General features: G+C 43.2%; 1 protein-coding gene across 1 annotated transcript; it reads left to right on the forward strand.

Annotated features, from left to right (window-relative positions):
* Nucleotides 1-2184: 2184 nt before the first annotated feature.
* On the forward strand, nucleotides 2185-5282 carry LOC127924301 (cilia- and flagella-associated protein 57). The gene is made up of 4 exons (XM_052508910.1): nucleotides 2185-2341; nucleotides 3167-3310; nucleotides 3701-3830; nucleotides 4466-5282. Exons 2-4 carry the CDS (start codon nucleotides 3305-3307, stop codon nucleotides 4642-4644), a joined length of 315 nt encoding a protein of 104 aa, XP_052364870.1. The 5' UTR covers nucleotides 2185-2341; nucleotides 3167-3304; the 3' UTR covers nucleotides 4645-5282.
* Nucleotides 5283-11783: the final 6501 nt, after the last annotated feature.

Below are 11783 nucleotides of genomic sequence, written 5' to 3' on the forward strand. Positions count from 1 at the left end.
AGTCATTTTTCCAACAATTGTTTACAGACAGATTATTTCACTTATAATTCACTGTAACACAATTCCAGTTGGTCAGAAGTTTACATGCACTACGTTGACTGTGCCTTCTAGAAAATTATGTCATGGCTTTAGAAGCTTCTGATAGGCTAATTGACACCATTTGAGTCAATTAGAGGTATACCTGTTGATGTATTTCAAGGCCTACCTTCAAACTCAGTTCCTCTTTGCTTGACATCATGGGGAAAATCAAAAGAAATTAACCAAGACTTCAGAAGAAAATTGTGGACCTCCACAAGTCTGGTTCATCCTTGGGAGCAATTTCCAAATGCCTGAAGGTACAACGTTCATCTGTACAAACAATAGTATTCAAACACCATGGGACCACGCAGCCGTCATACCGCTTAGGTATGAGCGGTATGACGTACTTTGAACGTACTTTGGTGCGAAAAGTGCAAATCAATCCCAGAACAACAGAATCTGGGATGTGAACAGCATGTGAAGATGCTGGAGGAAACAGGTACAAAAGTATGTTTATCCACAGTCAAATTAGTCCTATATCTGCATAACCTAAAAAGGCCGCTCAGCAAGGAAGAAGCCACTGCTCTAAAACTGCCATAAAAAGCCAGACTACGGTTTGCAACTGCACATGGACACAAAGATCATACTTTTGGAGGAATGTCCTCTGGTCTGATGAAACAAAAATAGAACTGTTTGGCCATAATGACCATCATTTTGTTTGGAGGACAGGGGGAGACTTGCAAGCTGAAGAACACCATCCCAACCGTGAAGCACGGGGGTGGCAGCATCATGTTCTGGGGGTGCTTTGCAGCAGGAGGGACTGGTGCACTTCACAAAATAGATGGCATCATGAGGGTGGACAATTAAGTGGATATATTGAAGCAACATCTCAAGACATCAGTCAGGAAGTTAAAGTTTGCTCGCAAATGGGTCATCCAAATGGACAATGACCCCAAGCATACGTCCAAAGTTGTGGCAAAATGGCTTAAGTACAAAATCAAGGTATTGGAGTGGCCATCACAAAGCCCTGACCTCAATCCTATTGAAAATGTGTGGGCAGAACTGAAAAAGTGTGTGCGAGCAAGGAGGCCTACAAAACCTGACTCAGTTACACCAGCTCTGTCAGGAGGAATGGGCCAAAATGTACCCAACTTATTGTGGGAAGCTTGTGGAAGGCTACCCAAAACGTTTGGCATGACAGGCCCCATTCCATGACAGGCCCCATCACTGGGAATATGATGAAAGCTGAAATAAATAATTATCTCTACTACTATTCTGACATTTCACATTCTTAAAATAAAGTGGTGATCCTAACTGACCTAACACAGGGGGAATTTTACTAGGATTAAGTGTCAAGAATTGTGAAAAACTCAGTTTAGATGTATTTGGCTGAGGTGTATGTAAACTTCCGACTTCAACTGTATATTGTACACCAAGGTACCGGGAAGATTTGCAGGGTAGGTAAGGAAATTATGTGCCTATTTGAAAGCATTAAAAAATAGTAGCTCGCAAAGTTTCATAAAAAATAAAAAAAAAGTAGTTCTCATGCTGGAAAAGTTTGGAGACTGCTGAGTTCGAGTATATAGGCCTAGTTCAAAGACATAGCCCAATGTTTACATATTTTGCAATACTCATCTCATATGTATGTACTGTATTCTATTCTACTGTATCTTAGTCTATGCCGCTCTGGCATTGCTCGTCCATATATATATATATATATATATATATTCTTAATTCCTTCCTTTATTTTAGATTTATGTGTTGTTGTGAAATTGTTAGATATTATTTGTTAGATATTACTTATTACGGGGCGGCAGTGGATATATTGGTTAGAGCGTTGGACTATTAACCGAAAGGTTGCAAGTTCATATCCCCGAGCTGACAAGGTACAAATCTGTCGTTCTGCCCCTGAGCAGGCAGTTAACCCACTGTTCCTAGGCCGTCATTGAAAATAAGAATTTGTTCTTAACTGACTTGCCTAGTTAAATAAAGATAAAATGAACTTGCACTGTTGGAGCTAGAAACACAAGCATTTCGCTACACCCCCGCAGTAACATCTGTTAAACACGTGTATGTGACAATTCACTTTTTGATTTTGATTTGATGCTGTACATAAACAAAGTATATGAATATATCTGTCTGGTAATTCCAGAAACTGTCATGATGTATTCTTGCTCTCTTCACCCAGGTGAGGGACGTGGAGGCCCTGGTACGCAGGTTCAAGACAGACCTCCATAACTGTGTAGGCTTCATCCAGGAGCCTAAGAGGTTAAAGGATAGTATCAGAGAGCTCTATGACCACTACGTCCAGCAGAGTGATGTGGTGAGATTACACACACACACACACACACACACACACACACACACACACACACACACACACACACACACACACACACACACACACACACACACACACACACACACACACACACACACACACACAAAAGTATTATGTGTGGAATGTTATGGCAGGACGAGACAATGATGCGTGCGCACACACACACACACACATACACACACTCAAGTGCTGCTCTGCATGCTGGCTCACAGACACACACTTAACACAGATTAGTTGGATGCATTTCTAAAATGTTTTTGATAAATTACCACTTTAAGGGAATGAATTACCAGTTAGCATCCAGAATAAATATTCAGGAAACACAAATACACACATGCTAGTAAAATGAATATGTGTGTGTGTAATGTGTGTGTGTAATGTGTGTGTGTGTGTGTGTGTAATGTGTGTAATGTGTGTGTGTCTGTAATGTGTGTGTGTCTGTAATATGTGTGTGTGTCTGTAATGTGTGTGTGTCTGTAATGTGTGTGTGTATTGTGTGTCTGTAATGTGTGTGTGTAATGTGTGTGTGTGTGTAATGTGTGTATGTAATGTGTGTGTAATGTGTGTGTAATGTGTGTGTTATGTGGGTGTAATGTGTGTGTCATGTGTGTTGAGGTGGACATAGTGTGTGTAATGTGTGTGTGTAATGTGTGTGTAATGTGTGTGTGTAATGTGTGTGTTGAGGTGGACATAGTGGGTGTAATGTGTGTGTGTGTAATGTGTGTGTGTGTAATATGTGTGTAATGTGTGTAATGTGTGTGTGTGTGTGTGTAATGTGTGTAATGTGTGTGTAATGTGTGTGTTGAGGTGGACATAGTGGGTGTGGACGCAGACATCCAGAGGGAGTACAGTCGTCAGAGGGAACACCTGGAGAGGAATGTGGCGTCTCTGAAGAGGAAGCTGGCCAAAGACACAGAGGTCCACCGGACAGAAAACGTCAAGATCATGAAGGTGGGAGGGAGAGACGCCGCTAACACCAACCGAAGCCCCGTGGGCAAAATGGGTTGAGAAAAGCCTGTGAAGACAATGCTTCAACGTGAAAAACCAAGGTTGTGTTCAGTAGAGCACACTGAAGCAAAACATTTTGTAACCGAAAATGAAAATCTGTTCTTATTGGATAAATTCAGGCTGTACCTACCCAGTTAAAACGTTTCCCCCTGCTGAACATGACTTTTCAACCAGAAAAAGATGATGTCTACAACCCAATTTTGAGAGCTGGGAATTTACCTTCCATGATATATAGTGTGGTTTATTCACATTCCATATTCCACGAATTAAATGATATTTCAAAATCCTAATTTCAGTTTAGCACTGATGTTCAGTTTCATGTCTCTTTTCCAGGAGAACGTGTCTCTGATAAAGGAGATCAATGATCTGAGGCGGGAGCTGCGTCTGGTGAGGACTCAGGTCCACGACAATAAGAGCCAATCAAGCATCAGCAAAAAGAAACTGAGCTCCTCAGACCTCACTGGTGACTGGACCCTCACACACTAACAATATCTGATATTCACTATAACCCAGATAACAGTTTGACCTGAGAGTTGATCTGTTTCTACTTGTTTTATCGGTTCATCCTGCGTTCACACTTCTGACCTTTATTTGACCTTTTTGTTCTGTCTTCAATAATGGAATCCTTTTTTGAAAAAACATTCTGCAAACTTTGGTGCAAACGCCTAGCTAGTAAATTAGTCCCCTGTTCATCTTCAATAGTTTTGAACTCGTTCTTGTTTCTATGTAGTGATGGAACAACTTCCCATGCATTCTAAAATTGAAAAAATAAATAATAATAAATGAACATTAATGCAAGAAAAAGCATGATATGACCCTCTTGACCACTCACCGTAGTGTAAACCTCTGACCTCTGTGTCCCCATAGCGCTGACCTCTGACCTCTGTATCCCCATAGCGCTGACCTCTGTATCCCATAGCACTGACCTCTGACCTCTGTATCCCTATAGCGCTGACCTCTGTATCCCATAGCACTGACCTCTGACCTTTGTGTCCCCATAGCGCTGACATCTGTATCCCATAGCACTGACCTCTGTATCCCTATAGCGCTGACCTCTGTATCCCATAGCACTGACCTCTGACCTCTGTATCCCCATAGCGCTGACCTCTGTGGAGGGGAGGGGTTTAGTGGCGAGGCTGAATTTCGAGGAGGAAGCGGAGCGTATCATCCAGCTGCAGCGCATGGAGATCCAGAGGCTGAAGATGCAGATGCAGGGCCAGAGCCACTCCCTAATACCCCCCTCTAGCAGCACCAAGCTGCCTGTACTCACCACTTGATCCTGGGGGAGGAGAGGAGGAGGAGGGGGGTTGTGATGGTTACACGAGTTAAGAGTTATTGGTTAAAAGTTATTGTTTTTCTTTAAAATCATTTAGCAGAGTTTGATTGAGCTTGCCTGGCACAATGGAGTAAGTAGAACAGACCATAAACGTGCAAATCCAGCATTCCTGGTTGGCTCAATCAAACGCTGAGCGAAAATAAATACTGTTTGAACCCAGGTCTGATTAGGAACTCAGTTTTAATGGAATGAACCTGACATTGGTGGACATGAGCAGTAGATTTGGTATATACCCAATAAACTGTAGAGATACATGTACTGATTATACATGGAGGTAGTCGAGCTGAGGGCATCTAGCCTGGTCCCAGATCTGTTTGTGCTGATTTGCATGACAACGATCATAGGAGTTGGCTATGCAGCACAAACTGATCTGGGACCAAGCTAGAAGCAACCTGCAGAAACACAGGGCCAGGGATTGATCAGGTGTCTGCCCACAATATCTATCACATAGTCACACTGAGTGAAGCATTGAAAACACCATTTCAACAGTCAAATACGAGCAGTGTATTTATATTATATAGTCGGGCAATAAGAAGCTATTTGTGTTATGTGTGATGTAAATAAAGATTTTAAAATGTTCCTGAAATATGTGTGCGGATGTGTTACACATTTGAATTTTTTTTTTTTTTTAACCTTTATTTAACCAGGCAAGTCAGTTAAGATACTTATATGACGGCCTCAGTGGGTTAACTGCCTGTTCAGGTTTGTACCTTGTCAGCTCGGGGTTTGAACCGCAACCTTCCGGTTACTAGAACACGCTGCCGCCCCATGTGGAGAGGTAGGGGCCTAGTGGAAGGTAGGTACTAGGTTTTGTACCTTGTTAGTGGTGTAGGTAGAGTGGTTAGAGAGGTAGCTCGGTGGAGGTGGTTGAGGTAGCCTAGTGGTTAGAGAGGTAGAGAGGTAGCCTAGTGGTTAGAGAGGTAGGTAGCTAGTGGTTAGTGGTTAGAGAGGTAGGTAGCCTTAGCCTAGTGGTTAGAGAGGTTACTAGCCTAGTGGTTAGAGAGGTAGGTAGCCGTAGGTAGCCTAGTGGTTAACCACTAGTGGTTAGAGAAGTAGGTAGCCTAGTGGTTAGAGAAGTAGGTAGCCTGCCTAGTGGTTAGAGAGGTGGGTAGCCTAGTGGTTAGAGAGGTAGGTAGCCTAGTGGTTAGAGAGGTAGGTAGCCTAGTGGTTAGAGAGGTAGGTAGCCTAGTGGTTAGAGAGGTAGGTAGCCTAGTGGTTAGAGAGGTAGGTAGCCTAGTGGTTAGAGAGGTAGGTAGCCTCGTGGTTAGAGAGGTAGGTAGCCTAGTGGTTAGAGAGGTAGGTAGCCTAGTGGTTAGAGAGGTAGGTAGCCTAGTGGTTAGAGAGGTAGGTAGCCTAGTGGTTAGAGAGGTAGGTAGCCTAGTGGTTAGAGAGGTAGGTAGCCTCGTGGTTAGAGAGGTAGGTAGCCTAGTGGTTAGAGAGGTAGGTAGCCTAGTGGTTAGAGAGGTAGGTAGCCTAGTGGTTAGAGAGGTAGGTAGCCTAGTGGTTAGAGAGGTAGGTAGCCTAGTGGTTAGAGAGGTAGGTAGCCTAGTGGATAGAGAGGTAGGTAGCCTCGTGGTTAGAGAGGTGGGTAGCCTAGTGGTTAGAGAAGTAGGTAGCCTAGTGGTTAGAGAGGTGGGTAGCCTAGTGGTTAGAGAGGTGGGTAGCCTAGTGGTTAGAGAAGTAGGTAGCCTAGTGGTTAGAGAGGTGGGTAGCCTAGTGGTTAGAGAGGTAGGTAGAGTGGTAGAGAGGTAGGTAGCCTAGTGGTTAGAGTGGTTAGAGAGGTAGGTAGCCTAGTGGTTAGAGGTAGCCTAGTGGTTAGAGAGGTAGGTAGCCTAGTGGTTAGAGAGGTAGGTAGCCTAGTGGTTAGAGAGGTAGGTAGCCTAGTGGTTAGAGAGGTAGGTAGCCTAGTGGTTAGAGAGGTAGGTAGCCTAGTGGATAGAGAGGTAGGTAGCCTCGTGGTTAGAGAGGTGGGTAGCCTAGTGGTTAGAGAAGTAGGTAGCCTAGTGGTTAGAGAGGTGGGTAGCCTAGTGGTTAGAGAGGTGGGTAGCCTAGTGGTTAGAGAAGTAGGTAGCCTAGTGGTTAGAGAAGTAGGTAGCCTAGTGGTTAGAGAGGTGGGTAGCCTAGTGGTTAGAGAGGTAGGCAAAGTTTCGGAATGAGTTGAAAATGGCAGCCATCTTGGTCGGGGAGAAATCCAACCAGGTCTAATTGGAATGAATGGCAGTAGGCCGAGGTGATGAATTTCCTGCTTTTACTGATGCAGGAAAATAAAAGTATGGCATGTCAGAAAGTGTGTAATGGAATTATAATCAACCTAAAATATTATCATATTTATAAATATAATAGAGTTTAGATGGGTTTTATTCAAATGTTCTATATAAATAGCCTCTATATATAAAAAGGCCATTAATGTAATATATATATATATAGTACCAGTCAAAAGTTTGGACACACCTACTCATTCAAGGGTTTTTCTTTATTTTGACTATTTTCTACATTGTAGAATAATATGAAATAACACATATGGAATTATGTAGTAACCAAAAAAGTATGCTGAGCACTTCTTGGCTGCTTTTCCTTCACTCTGCGGTCCAAACCATCTCAATTGGGTTGAGGTCGGGTGATTGTGGAGGCCAGGTCATCTGATGCAGCACTCCATCACTCTCCTTCTTGGTCAAATAACCCTTACACAGCCTGGAGGTGTGTTGGGTCACTGTCCTGTTAAAAAACAAATGATAGTCCCACTAAGCGTAAACCAGATGGGATGGAGTATCACTGCAAAATGACGATAGCCCTGCTGGTTAAGTGTGCCTTGAATTCCACATAAATCACAGGCAGTGTCACCAACAAAGCACCATCGCACCTCCTCCACAATGCTTCATCGATGGGGCTGTAGTGGAGCAGATTGAGAGCTTCAAGTTCCTTTATGTCCACATCAATAAACTATCATGGTCAAAACACACCAAGACAGTCGTAAAGAGGGCACAACAAAGCCTATTCCCCCTCAGGAGACTGAACAAATGTAGCATCCTCAGAAGGTTAAACAGCTGCACCATTTAAGCTGGTTGCATCACTGCCTGGTATGGCAACTGCTCAGCCTCCGACTGCAAGACACTACAGAGTGTAGTGCATACGGCCCAGTACATCACTGGGGCCATCCAGGACCTCTATACCAGGCGGTGTCAGAGGAAAGCCCTAAAAATTGTCAAAGACTCCAGCCACCCTAGTCATAGACTGTTCTTTCTGCTACCGCACAGAAAGCGGTACCGGAGCGCCAAGTCTAGGTCCACAGTCTTAACAGCTTCTACACCCAAGCCATAAGACTCCCCCACCCCTATTTTACGCTGCTGCTACTCTCTAGTTATTATCTATTCATTGTCACTTTAACTCTACCTACATGTACACATTACCTTGACTAACCTGCAATTTGACTCTACAGTCGTGGTCAAAAGTGTTGAGAATGACACAAATATGAATTTCCACAGAGTTTGCTGCTTCAGTGTCTTTAGATATTTTTGTCAGATGTTACTATGGAATACTGAAGTATAATTACAAGCATTTCATAAGTGTCAAAGGCTTTTATTGAAAATTACATGAAGTTGATGCCAATATATAGTCAATATTTGCAGTGTTGACCCTTCTTTTTCAAGACCTCTGCAATCCGCCCTGGCATGCTGGCAATTAACTTCTGGGCCACATCCTGACTGATGGCAGCCCATTCTTGCATAATCAATTCTTGGAGTTTGTCAGAATTTGTGGGGTTTTGTTTGTCCGCCCGTTTCTTGAGGATTGACCACAACTTTTCAATGGGATTAAGGTCTGGGGAGTTTCCTGGCCATGGACCCAAAATATTGATGTTTTGTTCCCCGAGCCACTTAGTTATCACTTTTTCCTTATTTTAAATTTCTCCATCATGCAGGAAAAGGCATTGTTCGTCACCAAACTGTTCCTGGATGGTTGGGAGAAGTTGCTCTTGGAGGATGTGTTGGTACCATTCTTTATTCATGGCTGTGTTCTTAGGCAAAATTGTGAGTGAGCCCACTGCCTTGGCTGAGAAGCAACCCCACACATGAATGGTCTCAGGATGCTTTACTGTTGGCATGACACAGACTGATGGTAGCGCTCACCTTGTCTTCTCTGGACATTCTTTTTTCTGGATGCCCCAAACAATCTGAAAGGGGATTCATCAGAGAAAATGACTTTACCTCAGTCCTCAGCAGTCCAATCCCTGTACCTTTTGCAGAATATCAGTCTGTCCCTGATGTTTTTCCTGGAGAGAAGTGGCTTCTTTGCTGTCCTTCTTGACACCAGGCCATTCTCCAAAAGTCTTTGCCTAACTGTGCGTTCAGATGCACTCACACCTGCCTGCTGCCTTTCCTGAGCAGCTCTGTACTGGTGGTGCCCCGATCCCGGCAACATGCTCTGCCTCCTAGTGCCGGCTGTCCTCATGAGTTGCGTTCGCAGCCGGAGACGGATAGAGTTAATGATGAGTGGTGGGCGGGCGGACCCCCCCATCCTCAGTCTCAGCAGTGCTCGTTCTGAGCTGTCCTAATATGGACACCGTAAAACAGGATTTGTTCTTTTGTATGTGTCGGATTAATATCACAATTTTTTATATTTTTTTATTAAATGCAGGGGGAAAAAGTGACACTCTGTGCACAAACCTGAGAACTGTAAACAAGAAGGTTAATATTTTCTCCATGAGACTTTAGCCCTGTTTGTACCTGGTTCTAGAATGCGTCCTTGGTCCACATTCTGATTCTGCCTATATATTCAGTCAGTTGTAGACACATTGTGATCTGATAGTGATAGGATCTTCCTGACCAACTCGGAAGGTAGTCAGGCACGCTTAGTGCCTGGAAATCTTACAAGTGTAGACGGATCTGGACAGTTGAAACCATTTAGGGCTCTATTCAATCCGTATCGTGGAAATTCAGCATTACAGCGTGATTAACATTTAAAGGCAATGTTCCCGCGTTAGCAGAGACCTCGTTCACGGTAAACATTGTGTGCGATCTGTAACACTTCAGCGAATCATAATTATCCGCTTTCTAAAGTCATTAAGAGTTGGTACCGTTGTGCCACCATTGACTAATGGCATCAATATGACTTAGTAAAATCATTTAGATTATTTTCAAAGAACAGATGTAAAATCATTTACGATCAGGGACGGAGGGACCAGGATATCTGGTCACAATGTGGACACATTGGACGGATAACAGACACATTACAATAAATAAATTTCCAGACACACCGACTCATTCCAGGGTTTTTCTTTATTTGGACTATTTTCTACATTGAAGAACAATAGTGCAGGCATCAAAACTATGAAATAACACATATATGGAGATCATGTAGTAACCAAAAAACGATTAAATAAATCAAAATAGATTTTACATTTGAGATTCTTCAAAGTAGCCACCCTTTGCCTTGATGACAGCTTTGCATACTCTTGGCATTCTCTCAACCAGCTTCATGAGGAATGCTTTTCAATGTAGAAAATAGTTTTTTTTTTTTTATAACGATAAACCCTTGAATGAGTAGGTGTGTCCAAACTTTTGACTGGTACTGTATATACAAAAAGAATCAAGGATATTTATTTTGCATTGCGCCCTTCAGAAAAATAAAAATCATTGCATACCAAACAGTAACAACTCATCTTCAATGTGGCTCAGGCTCATTTAGTCCCCCGCTTGAAAAATGTCCCACTTTAAAGGAAACAATTTGAACTGTTACTGAAGCCTTCATAAACTCGTTTTAAAGGCGTTACTATGCCACATTTGGCAAAGAATCAGATTGTATGACCAATTATATCATCATGGTTTTACAGTATTTGCTTACAAATGAATTGTAAATCACTATATGTAGTATTAAAAATGAAAATCTGTTTTGAGTGAGAAGTAGGCATTGGTATGCAGCCGAAAAAGGAAAGGAAATTCACGAGCGCCACGATGCGTATTTCACCCATGTCATACCAAGGTTTTACAGCGCACAGCTTTGACCTACTACAGTAGCTATGTTGGTCTATTGTACTTCAAATCATGTGTGTGCAGGTTGCTTAAGATTCAAACCTTCTCAAACAGCCTAATTAAGTATTTATGATGAATGTTATATTTTTGATATAAAGTCTTTAAAGTATACAGTAATTATACAGTAAGTTGTTAAGTGGGACCATGATCTTTTCTCAGTATCTCTGCCATCTTTCGACATAGTCTCACCTGACCTGGGTTCAAATAGTAATTGTTTTCTTTAAAATACTTTGAGTGTTTTATTGAGCCTGCCTGGAGTGCCTGTTGGGTGGGGTTTTTCACTTTTGAGACGATTCATTCGGTTCAGCTGTGTCACACAAGCTCAATTAAGCACATCTGAAATATTTGAAAGATATCCAATATTATTTGAACCCAGGCCTGGTCTGGACAGCATTGGACTCTATGAAGTGACCCCACAACTGTCATCAAGTCAACTGTTAACTATTCCTTTCAACCAGTCTTAAATCACCTCAAATCAGGATATCATCATCATCACTATCCTCTCCTTCCATCCCGTCATCCACGTGAATCTCCGCTCTCGCCCTCTCACTGGCCTGGATGTAATTATCCTCTATGAAGCCATCGTCGTCATCTGTATCCAACCCTCGATGGGTCCTATTGCCTTCACCCCCTCGGCCTACCATGCCGTGCCCAGGGAAGGTCGCCTCGTCTGGGCTGTACTGGCTGGCTGTGTCCCCCTCGGGGAGCAGGGCGTGGCGGTTGCTGGCCAGGTAGCGGTGGAATAGGCGGCACTTGAAGGCCACCACGAGGAACAGGGAGACAGTGAAGGCGGAGGCCAGTGCTGCAACCAGGTAGGTAGAGCCTGTGGAGGAACCAGCCACGGTGGGGTGGGCAGCTGTGGGGTGCAGGGGACAGGAGACTGGGGTAAATTCAGAGAACAACCAGAGAATGTTCCATTATCCACCACACAAGCTACTACATACAGAGCCTTCAGGAAGTAATCACACCCCTTTGACTTATTCCACATTTTGTTGTGTTACAAAGTGGGACTAAAATGGATTTAATTGTATATTTTTTTGTCAACGATCTATAC

The sequence above is a fragment of the Oncorhynchus keta genome, unplaced genomic scaffold, assembly GCF_023373465.1.
Source record: "Oncorhynchus keta strain PuntledgeMale-10-30-2019 unplaced genomic scaffold, Oket_V2 Un_contig_3932_pilon_pilon, whole genome shotgun sequence".
In the NCBI taxonomy this organism is placed as follows: Eukaryota; Metazoa; Chordata; class Actinopteri; order Salmoniformes; family Salmonidae; genus Oncorhynchus; species Oncorhynchus keta.

What these genes read in the sequence shown, in the direction of transcription:
- LOC127924301 (XM_052508910.1), top strand. An exon ending in GAGCTCCTCAGACCTCACTG is followed by an intron (nt 3,831 to 4,465) that starts GTGACTGGACCC and finishes GTATCCCCATAG; the next exon opens with CGCTGACCTCTGTGGAGGGG.